A 17536-nucleotide genomic window follows, 5' to 3' on the forward strand; every position below is an offset into this window, starting at 1 on the left:
GTCGTCGACTGCTACTAGTGGTAATGTCGATGGTGGCCAAAACGGTTCAGCTAAAGGTGCTACCGGTGCTGGTCGTGTCCTTTCAGCCAAAAGTGTGGCCACTAAACAGCCGCCTCCGCCGCCGTCACGACAACTCAGGTCGTCAATCGTTGCCCCGAAATCTAAAGCTGTGCCCAAAAAATGAATTGACTGTCAATAATATTATCAGATAATTATTTAATAATATTATTAACCACTAAATTATAAAAATTATTTCATTTATTATTATTAATTTTAATTATTTTATTTTACAAACAAAACTTCACACATATCTTTGAAATATATTTTTTAAAACTTATTTATTATATATTTAAGAAACTATTAATTTTTTTAAATTTCTTTATTTCATTTGATTTATTAGTTAACATATTTTTGATACATATTTATCTGCTTTTTGTTGTAAAAAGTTTTAATCTGTATATATCTTATTTGTTATGTTATATTTAATAAACAAAAATACAGTAAATATTTATTAATTACATTTTTAAAAATAAAATAAATTTAATTTTGTAAATATTATACAAAATAATTGATTATTTTTCAATTTACATAATTTAAATTTTAATCCATTCTTTGGGTTTTTTTTGTATTCACAAACAAAACATTGAAAATAATTAAAAGTATTTGTTTTATCTCTCAGTGATTACTACTTCAAACTTTTAATCCTTTTAGTAAATTTCAACAATATTTCATACATTTAGTTATACAATAATATCTAAACTTCAAAATAATAATAATAGTAATAAACATAAGACTAGCAAACAAATGTTATTACATTATAAATAAATTTAAATTTATTTTTAAAGCATTTATGTCTATATGTATTATGATATAACATAATATTAGTTTATAGTATTAGGGTTTTGTTTACAAATAATATTTCAAAACCAGTGTTTTCTAATATAGTCTTATGGTTTCTATAGATTTGATAACTTTTTTTTAATGATAATTTGATTTAATTGTAAAATTGTAATAATGTAATAAACATATTACTAAAATTTCTGTTTTAAATACAGTCCAAAATAATAGTGTTTTTAATATTTTATTGATTAGACAGTAGATATTTTTCATGAACTTTATTTTGGAGTAATTAATTAACATTTAACTATTAATATAAAAATATAATTAAAATAATTGTTTCTTTTTTATTAATTTTATAACTTATTTTATAACTTATATAATTAATTAAATGCCAGTGATATTTTTAAAATTTAATCTATCATTTTAAATTAATTCAGTCAACAAATTATTCTACAATATATTGTATTAAAAATAAATTTTTTATTTTTATTATTAAAAAAATAATATCAAAAATTTATTTAATTTTATCAAATAAAGTGATAGAGTATTTTAATTTTATTGAATGCATATCATGTATTGTAATAAATAGATATATCAATAGTACTGTATATATATATATATATATACTGTATATATGGTATGGTATGATCAGCGCAGACCTATTCGTCACTATTTTTTTTATTGTTTTTATATAACACTTTGATTGATGATTGTCTGCAAATAGCATTGAAAACTATATTATTTCCCTAAAGATTGCAACAAAACTATTAAATATTAAAGTCTCTAATAGTTTCCCAGTCTTCTTGACTCTCTCTCTCTCTCTCTCTCTCTCTCTCTCTCTCTCTCTCTCTCTCTCTCTCTCTCTCTCTCTCTCTCTCTCTCTCTCATTCAATATCAACAATACTCTACACAATACAATACACTAAAACATTTATCAGTAAAATTGAAACCATAATCTGAATATTGGTGTTTCACATTCAGCACCGGTATTACTACTCACATACACACTTAGCAGACATACATAGGATCTCCCTTTCCTTTATGATAGTATAGTCAGACAAATGATTTTCTGATGCAAATAAGTCTCTCTCTCTTTCTTTCTTTCTTTCTCTCTGCAGACAATATGATACAGTATGTGTGCTTTATATTAATTTGGTAAACACTATGCAATTTAATAATATTATGTGTATAAGTATTAGTAAAAATTTTTGCTTAAATAGGCATAAATCTATAATATATGGACATTAGTTTTAAAATGTATATATAAAAGCAAACACATTATATATTAATATTAAATATATATACAGTAATAATATTCAGAATATGTATATTAATATATAATATCTATATTAAAATATTTGTGTGTACAGTATATCTGTTATGTATGTGTTTGATATCTCAATCATCATTTAAATTATGATTGTATTGAATATTATCTTCAATTACTTATGTCTCGCCACCTAATAGATGGATATTTATATTATTGCATTTATATATCGTTATAGTTATTATTATTATTATTTTGGTATAATTTTATATTTAAAAAAATTAATAAAATAATAGCACATAGATTATTATACAAAATATACTAATAGTTATGACTTAATGTTTGTCTTTTTATTTTATCAATAAAACTATTATTTTACTAATATCTAATACTATACGATAAAAATGACATTAAATTATTTTTTATAAAAAAAATTTCTTATAATAAAATGCAGATAAATATGATAAAATAAATATTTTCAATTTACAAAAAAATAGAAAATAAAATATAACATATTTTGATTTACAGTCAAACAGTTTACTTTTTTTAATATAAAATATTTTAACATTATCAAAATGCTTTCTCTAAAAATTTAATATTCAATTTAACGTATATATATATTTTTATTTTTTTAATAATCTAAATTTTATGCATACCTTTAAATAAATAAAAAAAATTATTAACTAAAAATAAATATAAATTCAGTGATAATGTTTTGCATTGAATACAATTGAATATTTTAGATTTAATATATATATATATATATAATATAAAACATAAAGTTATACAATATGATTAAATTATAATAATAATTACTCTATTATTACTATTATTATTACATATACTGTATATATATTTTTATGTGTATGTATATACAGTATATGTATATATATTTTTTGCTAAACTATTACAAGAATTTCTATATTAAAACACTAATAAATTTTTCAAATACTTGGGTATAAATTTCAAATGCTATATTAGAGACTTATAATAACTGCTGTTTATACTATTGATATATTAGTTACTAAATGTTTTAAAACATTTTAATCTATTATACACTGACATTATATATTTATTTTCATATATAATATTATTATTTCTTAAAATACTTTAAAATTACAAGTATTTCAAAATATACAGTACATTACATTATATACAAATATACTACTGTATATGTTAATAAATAATTTAAACTTTACATACAATATATTTACTGTCATAAAAATGGTTTTTTCAATTTCTCTCTCTCTCTCTCTCTCTCTCTCTCTCTCTCTCTCTCTCTCTCTCTCTCTCTCTCTCTCTCTCTCTCTCTCTCTCTCTCTCTCTTTCTCTCTCTCTCTCTCTCTCTCTCTTTCTCTTAAACAAACATACCGTATGGTTTTAAAATAACTACCATTTTTTAATGATGCATAATATGTTAACATAAATATTTTAATTAATTTTGAAAAAAATAAACAACATTAGCATTACAATATTTGTTATGTATATATATATAAAAAATTATTTTATATTATTTTATTGTTTTGTTTTTAATTTTTTTTGTATATAACATTAATGATGATAACAATGTCTCAGTCTATAACATATTATTTCCGATACATAGCCAAACATATCTATTGGCTATTAATAAAATTGTTGACATTATTAATAACATTGGGATCGTATTACGCTTACGCTGAATATACAATAGTCATACTATTGATTCAAATATTCATTAAGTCCATGTGCTCCAGGCAATTTTACATTGACTGTGTCGATAGTATTTATCAATTTTATTATCGATACGCATGTTTGCTCATTGACTATTGGGCTAACATTAAGGTATGTCGTTATAAATATATTTTTTTAGATAACCAAAATTTTTAAAATAAAATAAACTACTTATAAATTATTATAATATAAGTTATAATGCATTAACTAGAAAATAAAATAAAATATTATTTAACCTTGACACTGGCACTGGGATCATTTTACTTTCTCTCTCTCTCTCTCTCTCTCTCTCTCTCTCTCTCATGTAATTAAAAATAAATTTATTATCTAATATATAAATATAGATAACACTTTATGGTGACATTGAACTGGTAGACAAACTACAGGCCAATAACGTACTGGCCTTATGTAACCATCAGTGCGGGGTTGACTTTTTTAACGTACATTATTTGCTCAATAGATTTGGCAAACTGTCCCGGGTCAGGCATGTTACTACCGAACCATTTCAGTATATACCATTGGCGGGACACTCATTTTTTATGGTATATTCAAAATCAATTGTCAATTTGATAAACAAACACTATTATGTAATCTTATATATATATATTTGTATTATATATATAATATTTTATAATAAGATAATTCTATATAGCATACAAAACAATTAATATAATTACAGTATTACGATATTTAGTAATTAATTATTAAGTAATACATTATCGAAGACCAAACATTTAAACAATTTATCATTATTTTCTACAGTATTTCTATATATATTTCTACTGTAAGTGTGTGTGTATTATATTATTTAAACAAATATTATATACAGTAATTTGATGACATATTGATTAATAGACCACTAAAATTTAATATACAAATAATTGATTACAATTGTATTGAATACAAGTTATACACTCTATATACTACGGTATAATAATAATAATACAGTATTGTATATAATATAAATTATAATTATATTATATATTTGTTTGAAGCATTCATGTATTTATCTGAAAAGAGGAAAGGGAGATAAATTTGATCCGACACAGATGATCAAAACGTTGACATACCTCGAAACCAATAATATACCGGTGAGTCTAATATTGTATTGTTGTCCACCCCAACCCATTTACCCCATAAACTTAATATTAAAAGCATTATTGCCATTTATTGTAGTAAATAATATTAATTAATTAAATAAATAAAAATATACTCACCTATACAATAAAAATAGGCTATGTATACATGTACATTTAAAAAATACCAAAATAATAATAATTAAACAATAAATTAGCTCGGTCAATTAGCCTGATAATGATAGCATATAATATAAATAATGCATTTATTATATACTGAATATTGAATTATTATAGAGTTGGATAGTACTATACCCTGAGGGAACTTTCTATGATAAGGTCTATACTGATGTGTTGGCCGATAATAGACGATATATGAATAAAATTGGTGTCCAGCCATTCAAGCACCTGCTTATGCCCCGTTCCCGGGCACTTAAAACCATACACAAACAATTTGGCCACCGATTCGATGCCGTCTTAGACATCACAATAGTCTATCCTAATACCAGAGCTGGCAATGGATTGAGACGATCGACGCCGTCTCTTATCGGTAAATGTTATTAAACATAGATTACAGTATATATATATATTTATTTATATATATAAATTTTTGCAGAGTATTTCAGTGGATATCATAACTTAGTGGACATACACGTGCGGCTTATCGATGTACGACAGGTGCCCAAAGCGGAGGAGGAACTGGACAACTGGTTGTACGAGTTGTACCGTCAAAAAGATGGTCAACTAAGCCAATACTACGAACAGAATAGGTCCATAAGCGAAATATTTGACTGTCCACCGGGACAGGAATATCGTAGCGATCCCCGGACTACCCTACCCAGTCTGCTGGGCACTAGTATTGTTATTGGATTTTTAATACCGAACCCTTTATATATTTATAATATAATTGTGGCAATAGTTTTAATCATTACTCTCATTGAAGTGTTTATAAGTTTTAATTTTATTAAAACTTATTAGTAATAAATTATAGATTGTTTTATTATTAAAATATAAATTACTTATCAATAATATCTGTTATTTAAAATTTATATTTTTATTTGTTAGTCTTAACTAAATGTTGATAATTATAGTTAAATTTTAGTATATTTTATGATATTTAAAAAAACATTTTAGTATTATACTTAATATTATAGTCTAGTTTTTAAAAAATTTATTTTAAAAAAATGATTTTTCTTAATTAAACTACATTTTATAGAAATAAACAAATTAACTGAAAACATTAAAACAATATTATTATAAAATTAAATAAAACATTCATAAAAGTTTCACAAAAATAATAATTTTTATTTTATTTCAAAACAACAATTTTGAATACATTTACTTGAGTTTTAATACAACAACAAATATATTTAATATACTGAATCTAATACAGTAAATGAATATTTTTTTTATCTAATAATTTTATAAAACAAAAAATTTGTAATATAAAATAATAATAATAATAATAATAATAATGTTATACTAAACTACTAGATGTTTAAGCACCGATAGTCAATGAGTTTGAGTCAAACTATATTTATTTTTTCCAACCATTCCAGCCGTTGTTCCACGAGTTGGATCCGAGACCGCTTCTCCAGCCACCACCCAATCCTCCTTTAGCCCAACCATTAGTCCAACCGCCACCCAAACCGGAGCCGTAGTAGACACCGCCAGTATTACCTGACCATCGGGTGGTCGGTGCTGCCCAAACACTTTTACCAGTGGTCCATCGGGTGGACGGTGCTATCCAGGCACTGTTGCCCGACCATCGATTGTTACCGTTCCAGGCCCAGGCATCGCTATCCCAGCCGTTGTTCGAACCCCACGATTGGCCACCGTTCCAGTTGTTCCATGCAATCGGTTGTCGGCTCCAGCTGCTGCCGGTCCAACCGTTACCGCGACCCCAACCCAGTCCACTCAATCCCTGTCCACTACTCCAACCGTTACTATTCCAGCCATTATTCCAACCATTATTATTCCAGTCATTATTCCAACCGCCGTTACCTCTCACTACCCAATTGTTGCTGCAAACAGCTATACCCATGAGAGCCGATAATAACTATTTTTTTTAAAATCAAAAATTAAATATATAATTTATATATATATAATTATATAACATACCAATATTTTATATGACATATTTTTTTATAATATAAGCACAAATAGTAAATAATAAACAATTATTTTATATTATTATTAAAGTTTGTTGCAAATGATATGGTTTCTTATTCAGACAACCCCTTTATATATACTCAAAAAATATACAGACATTTGAGCCTTGAATTTGAATATATATATAAAAAAATCATTTTAATTTTTTTGTTAATCATAGAATTATAATAATTTTTTTGGGTACATGTTTTCTATAATAAAATATATATTTTATTTTAAAATATGCATTTATATTACAAGTATATACCACACATAACCTCATGTACTTTCACTATCTATTGCCTTCAAACAAAAACAAAAAAAATAATAATAAAATTCAATAAAAAAATTATGATTTAAATAACTCAGTGAAAGGTGATATGCTTTTATTATTATATAATAAATTTTTATATTTTAGTAATCTTATACATAAAGATATTATCAATGGGAAAAGTCTTCACAAAAAAACCACACAAACATTATCTATTTAATTAATCCAATGATAATCACCTAACAATGTCATATCATATATGCTCATTGTCACATATATCAGTACATACCCGGGTTTGTTATCTAACTGTGCATTTACTTAGTGTAATACAGTAGCTTATTATTAATATTATACAAAACTTATATATTGTGTATGATATTCAATGAATTTTAATTAATTAAATTATTTTACTACTATATCAATTAAATATAAATTTTATTTTCAAAAAAAATATTATTATAAATAATGTAATACTGTATTAAATAAGTTTTTTTTAAAAATAATTACAATCTAATTTACATAATAAGTTTATTTATATTTATATTAAAATACATGAGTATTATTTTTTTTATTTGTATTAATAAATTTTAATTAATAAAAATCAGAGTCATTAATTTATTAATAATATAAAGTACAGCCAGAATATTTAAATAATTGGTTTTAAATATAGTATATATTTACTGTATTTAAAAACATTATGTAAATTGTGTAATTTAATGGCATAAAAAATTAATTAGTAATTTATAAATTCAAAATAATAAATAACTTATTAATTAACAATATTATATAACTTAATTTGTTTAAATTGAGCAATTTTTACACAATTTTTACATCATGCAACATAATTTTTCGTATAAAAAAAATAAAATAAAATCACAAAATAAGTTAATGACAATTTTGATTTATTTTATTATCATAATTCAAATAAATTTAATTAAAAAAAACAATTGAAAACAATTTGTTTTTACAAATAAAAATAATACAATCATATAAATTAAATAAATGAGGTTTTTATTTGTCATTAAAAAAAATTTTCAATTAACATTTGACATTAGAAAAAAGTATTTGTATTTATAAATGACATGACTTTCAATATTTTTTTTTTGGGAGAAATATTTTTTTTAGTATCGTTGGGTCAGCACCAGTAGCAACAAAAAAAAAATTAACGGATGCCAATTGGTGTATCTATTTCCAGGCCAAACGGTTGTATCCAACGTTGTTGAGTCCGTAGGTGTAACCACGGTTCAGGCCGAGACCGCCTCCGAGACCAGTGTTGTAGACGACGCGGTTGGTGGTATACGGGTAGTAGCCGCTGTAGCCGGTGTTCGGGTACCATCGGCTAAATCCATTGGCCCAGGCGTCCGAGTTCCAGCCGGTATTGGCGCCCCATTGTTGGCCACCATTCCAGCCGGACCAGTGCGAGCCAAAGTTGCCATGATCGCCCCAACCGCCCCAACCACCATTGCCGCTCCATCCGCTACCACCGTGACCTCCGTGTCCGCCGCTTCGTATTATAACCTGGCTCATGGCCAAACCCAATAGGGTAGCTAAGATCTGGACACCAAAAAGAGAGAGAGAGAGAGATTTTAGTTAAAAAATTATTATTATATTAAATATCAAACATTTAAGCAAATAATTGAATTTTCTATTTACCAATAATTTCATCATTTTTTTCTATTGAAGTTAATGTAAAAACTTTAGACACAAACAACAAATGCAACTATTTATTTGTGGACTCGGATTGTGTGCCTCTTTTATATTTATAGTAAACACAACCGAACCCATCAAAAACCTTGGCATTGGGTTTTTGTCTCATAATTTATTATATTATTATTATTATTATTATTAGTTTTGATCTATAATCTTAAGTAATCTCTCTCTCTCTCTCTCTCTCTCTCTCTCTCTCTCTCTCTCTTACCAATCATTTTAGGAGTCAGAGACTATTACTACTACTAATACTACAACTATTTACTACTACTAGTACTAATACTACTACTACTACTACTACCCCCTGAAAACCGGTGACAAAGATAGAGTAAGTGAAAGCTTTACTTTCAAATTAATTGGCTATAGAAAGCTCCGGGATGTGAATCATTGACTAATGTATAAATTATATTGACTGTACATACAGTATACTATATATATACTGTATATAGAAATAAGTGAAAGTAAATCTTTAAACCACATATTTTATTGTCCAACCAATTGAGTTGTTTTTTGTTATTTTATAAAAAGTAAGTTTAATTAAATCGCTTTTTTTATTATTATCTGATAAATAATTAATAATAAATCAAAAATAATTCGATACTAATGTCGTGCAAAATACTGATAAAGGGTTTTTTTAACCAAAAAAAATACATTTAAAAATATATTATTGTATTTTTTTTTAATATGCAATTTATATACAATTTTAATAAGACTTAACTTTCTTTTAAATAAAAATAATTTAACGGCTAATTGAAGTCATAAATTATTTATTGTATAAAAAACTGTCGTTTAGTGTCAAACACTTTACTTATTTTAAATTAATTTTTAAATTTGTTTTTAGCCCTTTTTTATTATCTTTTAATATATCTTAAAATTTACCTGTATATAAATGTATACAGGTGCAATGAAATGAAATTTTAGTATTAAAAAAATTATGATTATCAAGGTAATATACAATGAATAATCTAAACTAGCTATCTTAATATTAAATATATGTACGTGCCAAATATATTTTATAAACAAATGAAAAAGTTTATATATATATATAATTTAAGTCTTAAATATTTAAAAAGATTATTTTATATTTTAGTTTAGTTTTTTATACTTTAAATTACATATAAAACTGATTTTTATCATATATTAGTATATAATGTATATATATATATTTATCGTACAAATAATAATGAAAGCAATTAATCTATATTTATGGACACACACACACATATATACACACAAATGTATTACATAAGTTATCTGTCAGTCACATTAGGTTAGGTTAGAGAGAGAGAGAGAGAGAGAGAGAGAGAGAGAGAGAGAGAGACTAAATGTTTCATTATTATTGTGTATTTGGAACCGAAAATAAATTTTCTAGACGTAATGCTTTAAAATTTTTATAAATATATACCAATAAAAAAATAAAATTTACTATATTTGACATTTTATTAGCTCACCTGTAAGGTAAATGTCATATTCAAGGCTAGAGACGACTCTACTATTATATACCTGTCCTTTTCTGTATTTCATTAGTTAACTTTATAGTTATGGGTATCCCATAAGTAAAAGTGATTTATATTGCAATCAGTTAATTACAAAAAAAATGACCAGTTTTTGTGGGGTTAAATTATAATAATTTATAATTATTTTTATAAAGTTAACTAAATGATTAATTTGTAAATAAATTGAATATTCTTATACAGTGATAAAATTATTTATAGCTTATTTTATTTGTGCTAGTTAATTAGTTAATTATTTATTTTTTAAAATTTTGTTACATATAAATCCAAAAATTGTATTATAAATTATTTAAATATTACTCATAAGCAATTTTTTTTCATATATAATATATTTTTATTAATATTTAATATAAAATGCTTAACTATTATAAAATTTTAATCAATATGATTAAGACATTTATTTGTAAAAATAGTTATACTAAAAAGTAAATATAAAAATTGTTTTTAAATTTAAATTATAAGATAAATCAATTTCTCACATTTTAATAGCTACTGTATTGAAATTGCCCTGAATTTTACAATTAATTATAAATTAAAATTTTATTTTCAAAACAAAATGTTTATACTATAAAACATTAGTATAGTTTGTTTATATAAACTACAGATACTGTATTGAAACTATGAGAGAGAAAGAAAAAACATTGAAATTGTTTACAACTTTGTTGACAATAAATGACAATTAAATTAATACATATAATATATATATATTTTAAAATAAATTTTATAAGATGTTTGTTATGACCTTTAATTTTTGTGTTCAAATAAATTGTATAAAATAATGATAACCTATTGAAACCTTTGAAATATCATTAAAAAAAGTCATTTTAATATTATTATAAAATTCAATAAAATTCAAGTTTCAATCAGTTTTATCTTAATCCAAATTTTCAATCAATAATAATATTTTTTTTATTTATTAAAATATAAATTATTTAATTTTATTTATGATAACATCTTTTTTAAAAAATAAAATAAAATAATAAGAGAAAAATAACTTTAGAAAAATATGGTCATAAATATTAATGATTTTTTTTGTTTCAATTGTATAATATTGAAATATAATTTGTTTAAGCAATAAGTACAAAAATAAACTATAATATAAAATACCTGTATAATAAATAACTATTATATTTGATATTTTAAAATAATGTATTAAGTTAAACCGTAAAAAAATACAATTATAATAATAAAAAAACTATATTGACATTGAAAAACTTAATAATATTTATTATTTATACATATAATTAATATTACTTTCTATGTTTAAATACAACAATAGCCAGCACTAGAAATATGGCCATCCAAGCAATAGTGGACAGGTAGCCTAAAAATACCCACATATAGCCAATATGATAGCCTTTTAGCATAATGTTTCGCAACGCTATGATGGCCAGTGTCTGAGGTAGACAGTAGCTGACCAATCTGAGTTCGTATGGCATTCCCTCCAATGGCCAAATGATACCCGATATGAGTAGAAACGGGTAGAAACAGCCCAACGCTACCATAATTGTCGAGTTTTCTGTCTTACAAAACGCCGATATTAGCAAACCTTGGGATTTAAAAAAAATACAATTAATTGAAAAACCAAAAACATTATTTCGCCACCCGATGGGTGCTCTTACCAAATGACATGCCGGCCACGCCCTGCATCAGCACCAGTACTATCACGTATAATATGTTACCATTGTTTGGCACTTCAAACACCAGAAACGTAAATATCATTAACAATATTGTCTGGAGTGTGACTATGAAAAACTGGACGATCACCTGTGCGACCAAAATTTCCGTCAACTTAAGTCCGGCTACTATTGATCTTTCCATTAGGCCTTCTTTGCGCTCAATAACCAGAGTCATAGCTGTCAGTCCCAATGCCATAAAATAGATACACGACATGACAATACCCGGTGCAATGTAGTCACGAAACTTCGGGTCAATCGAACCAAATACAGGCGGATCGACAAACTCGACCAACGGATCAAAGACACGGATCTGACGTTTGGCCTGCGATTTGCTGACAACATATTTGTTGATCACTTCGCGCAAGAAGTCAAACTCGGCGTCGATCAGCACTTTGGTTATTGTTTGTGTTATTATCATATCTTGACAGACAAACAGACAAACAAAACAAAAATATATATAAATATAAAACAATTATTTTTTTAATTATTATTAAAAATATCTGTGCTCTTGAAGAAAAAAATAATGATAACAATAATTACCGCTAAAGTCACCATAAAATTTAATGGTACTTTTGTCGATATCTTCATCACTGGTCAGCTCTTTATTGTTAAACCGTTTGGCCAGACTTGCGGTAAATCCATTTTGAATGATAATAGCGCCGTAGACGCCATTGTCGTCGTGGACAGTCTCCAGTGCCGTCTTATTTGATCGGAAATGTTTCTACAGTATCGATATATATGATATATATAGGGATAGGGATAACAATCATAGATAACACAGATAATCACAGTTGTGATTGGGAACTAATAGACACACAATTAGCTATTCACAGGAGACTACAGTACCGGTAATTGATTTAAAAAAAACACTTACAAATGTGATTGTCTTGTTGTCCACTTGTCGGAGAAATGCTGGACTCAAAATCATTGTCGATAACGATGAGTTGTCGGCCGATACCGACTGATCATATTCGCCGTTATAGACGGCAACCGGTAGACCATAGGGTTTTGTACCGATACACAAGCAAAATATTATGATAATAATAGTTGGCAATATTGTCTGAAATATTAGTAGACTATTGGAAGCATACAAGTGGTGGTAGTGGCAGTAGGAGGGAACGGTATGTATAAAAAAATAAATAGAAAATACTGTAATTAGTCATTAGTAAAGAAAATGAAATAATTTTTTTAAAAAACAGTTTTCGTTTTACGGTTTGTTTCGCATAACTCTCAAAAAGTTTTTGTGTGTCTGTGTCTTCACCCGTTGCATAGTCGACACCGATGGCAGACTCTTCATTGGCTGTCCATTGACTGTCATCACTGTCTTATCTATCTTAATCATTGTATTGCCCTGACTGTCGTCAGTGTAGACATCATCAACAGTGTTAGTCATCTTATTTCTTGTGATTAGATAGCTTTGTGGCAATTGTATGCCATCATCGTTGCTGTTGTTAGTATTGGTACACATCTTGAGAAATACCTGTTCTAGTGTACTGATCCCGAAATGATTGAGCAAATGTTTGGGCGAATGCTCGACAAGTATTTTGCCGGATCTCATCAGTGATATCTGATATACAATAAAAATAATAGAAAAAAACACTGATAGGAACTGGATATTAAATTATGACTCTGGACTGACCATATGAGCCCGTCGGGCCTCTTCAATATAGTGAGTGGTAATTATGATTGATGTCGACTTTTGTTGAGATAATATCACCAAATGTTTCCATATCCTATAATCAAAATAACAGTTAGTTATAATAACTAAGACAACATCGACAGTAACGGTATAAATATTTTAATACCGTTCCCTTAAGACGGGATCGGTGCCCACTGTCGGCTCATCCAATATGAGTAGCGGAGGATTGTGTACCAGCGATAGTGATAGAGAGACCCGGCGTTTCTGTCCACCACTTGATTTTGTTTATAATAATAATTAGATAAATATAATTTCAATTAAATTCATACCTTAAGGTATCTATACGTCTTTCCGGATCAGGTAAGTCCAAGAAGTCGACCAAAAACTTAATACTCGATAGTGTCTGTTCATCAGTCATACCATAGATTTTGCTGAAGTATTTGAGCGCCTCATTCACTGTTATCTCCTGAAAGAGAGCTAAGTCCTAATTAAATTTAATAAACAAAGAAAAAAAATTAAATTTTTTAAATACATTTTCAACAAATATATAATTTTCAAATACTTGTGGCATAAATCCGACCCCTTTGCCCGGTATATGATTAAGAGGATCGCCATTAAGTTTATCATTGACTTTGACGGTACCCGACTTGGGCTTCAATATACCCAAAATCAGTTTCAATAGTGTAGTCTTACCGCAACCACTTGGACCCAGTAAGGCATAACTGTTTGGTTTTTATTAATTAAAAAAAATACAAAAAATACTACCCTCCCGCCGCCCCCGGCTTAATCATACATACATAGCACTTTTAGGTATCGACATATCTAGCTGATGGATGAACTGTTTGTTGCTTCTGCCATAGGAAAAGCATAGCTCCCGTACCTTAACCATCAGGTGATCCCAATCTAATGATCCAATCTTATCAGACATGTCCTCCTCCTCTGATGACGGATCGTCGTCTTTGTCGGTCACCGATGAGGGTTCCTGTCCTTCACTGTCCACCACATTGTGTTTCTGTTGATAACATACCGGTGCAAATGAATCATATGAGTTATTAATGCCGTGCAATGTTAGCCGCTCTCTACTAGAGTTTAACATTATTTTTTTTTATTTGGCAGAGATTATCAATTCATACAATTATATAATCAATAAAAATCTATTTTTTCACTGTTTTTTTGTTGTTGTTGTTATCTTTATTACATCAATAATAATACTAATAAATGAATTAATAATTATTAATTACCAAAAATTTAACTAAAACTGCTTTAATAATAAAAAACACTGAAATTATTTATATATCATAACAAATAATTAAATATATTTAGTAGTAAACTATTAATAATAATTATTTGTTTTGAAGTGTGTTTTACTGATTAGATAATTACTTAAATTATTAGTTTATTTTTGCATTATATTATCTTTCTTTATACTGTATATTGACATACAAAACATATTTTAAAAGTTCAACTATTATTGAAATAATAATATTAATTAATTAGAATAAATAATATATTTGATAATTAATATTTCAAATTTTTATTATCATTTATATATTAAAATATTTTAATAATTATCTTAATTTATAGTATATATACACTGTATTAGTGAACAAAATATTATTAATTTAGGCTAAAATACTGATACCATAGTGTGTTTAAATCTATTGAGATAATTGTTGTTTATTTTTTTAACTAAAAATATTAGATATCTTAATATATTTTAACTGTCAATATACTGTACTATAATATATTATACAAAATATAATACTTATATAATACTATATACATGTATTTTTTTTATTTATAACAGATAAAGTGATTTAAATTTGTGTTTTTCAAACAATTACTATTATGTAATACTGTTATATTTCTATAAAACTATTTAAACCTTGTTTTATTTCATAACATTGATAATATAACATAGCATTTAACAACAAAAATAAACTTTATATCTAAAGAGATATTTAACTTAATTTTGTATGTGTGTGTAAATAATATAACTTTGTTTTTTCAATAATTATAACAAATTATTATTGGTTTTCTCATAACTTTAGGCAATGTATCTTATTATAGTTTAAAATGATGTATACTAGTTATAATTTTTGGTAAAATAATATGCAAACATACACAATTTAAACATTATGTAGTATACAATGTATATATTAATAATTTTTTAAAAAAATTGAAGGTTATTTTCAAATATAAAAATAATAATTTATATTTTGGACAGCATAGAGATAAACTGTATAATGAGTGTTGAGAGCACAGGTATGCTTTGTCGATGAAATTGTACATTAGATTGATTATATGGTAAGATTAACATAATAATTAAATTTACCGTACAATCAATCTATTTCAAAAATAATAATAATAAAATAAATAAAACTATTGCTTAAAATACGAGTACATGTATATAATTTTGTTTATATATATATACGGTACTGTATAAACTACTATATTAGTGAGGACATACCTTTCGAGCACCGATAGTGTGCACATTAATCTCGGTATCAATTTTGTCGCCCAACTTTCGCTGTTGTTCCACATCAATGACAACCTGTTTATTGGTGTCGGTATTGTCGGCTTGAATTTTGTCAACAGTTTGTCCGTACGGATCGTTAAGTTGTTGTTGAGTTGTCGTCATCATCGGTGTCGTCATGTCTTTCATTTTCTTCTTATTTTTCTTATCTTTTTTCTTCTTTTTATTCTTATTGTTGTTGTTATCGTCAATATTATCTAACAGTTGTTTCTGTCTGACACTGAACCGTATCAATCGCCTACCGGTCCGCTTATCGGTATGATTGGCGGCCGACTGTTCGGCCAATTTGATAGTAGTGGCCGTGGCCATTGTCGGTAAATTATTGGTCGGGTCATCATCGTTTCTGGTCTCCATATATTTATTATATATCACATATATACACACACACAATTGATAACTATTTTTTTAAATTATTTATTTGCCACAATTATAACAAAATTAATTTTTGTTTTGGTTTATAAATCTAACAAATAAATAAATATTTATCTTATAAAAACATATTGTTATATCAATCGATTGTCTTGAAGTCAAGTTATATAAATCACATTTTTATATTTATACACAAATAAAATAATAATACAATACAATGAAAATTCAAATTAATTTTTTTTGTTCAATTTTTCATAAATTTAATTAATAATAATCGCGCGATTGATTCAATAATTTTCTTATATTTTTATATTTATAATATTTTTTTTAATCTAAACAACTAATACAATATAATCGCGTGATTATCTTTAAAAAACAATTAATTCTATCATTTAGTTTATATATTTTTAATTGATTTAAATTTGAATTTAGTTTTTAATAATAACAGTAGTATTAATTATAATTAAACGATTTTATTGGCTATAAAACTCTTAGAAAAGTTGAATACAGTAATTGATAACATCAGCACCGGTTGGTTATACTGTACTTATAGTTGGTTTCACTAATGATTAAACCATTGAAAACAGTGGCCAATAAGCCAATGGCCAATCAAGTGTCATCATCTACTACTACATCAACAGCGACGGCGACGACGACAACGACAACAACAAATGCATTTCGATGTTACGTTGAGATCAATCAAACCAATCATCGACTGATATTTCCCGAAGTGATCGCCAACAAAGGTCAGTGCATATCGTTTGACCGGATTCTGGC

The 17536-nt window shown here is 26.2% G+C and overlaps 3 protein-coding genes across 3 annotated transcripts; 1 reads left to right on the top strand and 2 right to left on the bottom strand.

The window, feature by feature from the left end:
* Positions 1–3669: 3669 nt before the first annotated feature.
* On the top strand, positions 3670–5975 carry LOC128951681 (1-acyl-sn-glycerol-3-phosphate acyltransferase epsilon-like). Its single transcript, XM_054296933.1, has 6 exons — positions 3670–3928; positions 4162–4359; positions 4813–4908; positions 5191–5443; positions 5510–5845; positions 5959–5975. Exons 1-6 carry the CDS (start codon positions 3674–3676, stop codon positions 5973–5975), a joined length of 1155 nt encoding a protein of 384 aa, XP_054152908.1. The 5' UTR covers positions 3670–3673.
* Positions 5976–6430: 455 nt separating this feature from the next.
* Positions 6431–8751, bottom strand: LOC128951691 (uncharacterized transmembrane protein DDB_G0289901-like). Its single transcript, XM_054296945.1, has 2 exons — positions 8572–8751; positions 6431–6952 (listed from the first exon to the last, which is right to left on the bottom strand). The coding sequence occupies exons 1-2, from the start codon at positions 8749–8751 to the stop codon at positions 6431–6433; spliced, it is 702 nt and encodes a 233-aa protein (XP_054152920.1).
* A 3035-nt stretch (positions 8752–11786) lies between these two features.
* LOC128951700 (ABC transporter G family member 20-like) lies at positions 11787–16744 on the bottom strand. The gene is made up of 11 exons (XM_054296957.1): positions 16325–16744; positions 14652–14866; positions 14417–14576; positions 14184–14338; positions 14021–14128; positions 13855–13948; positions 13427–13782; positions 13090–13291; positions 12756–12936; positions 12159–12635; positions 11787–12085 (listed from the first exon to the last, which is right to left on the bottom strand). The coding sequence occupies exons 1-11, from the start codon at positions 16742–16744 to the stop codon at positions 11787–11789; spliced, it is 2667 nt and encodes an 888-aa protein (XP_054152932.1).
* Between the last annotated feature and the right edge of the window lie 792 nt (positions 16745–17536).

The sequence above is a fragment of the Oppia nitens genome, unplaced genomic scaffold (genome assembly GCF_028296485.1).
Source record: "Oppia nitens isolate AA-2021 unplaced genomic scaffold, nextdenovo-longstitch-racon4-pilon3 scaffold11_pilon_pilon_pilon, whole genome shotgun sequence".
NCBI classification, from domain to species: Eukaryota; Metazoa; Arthropoda; class Arachnida; order Sarcoptiformes; family Oppiidae; genus Oppia; species Oppia nitens.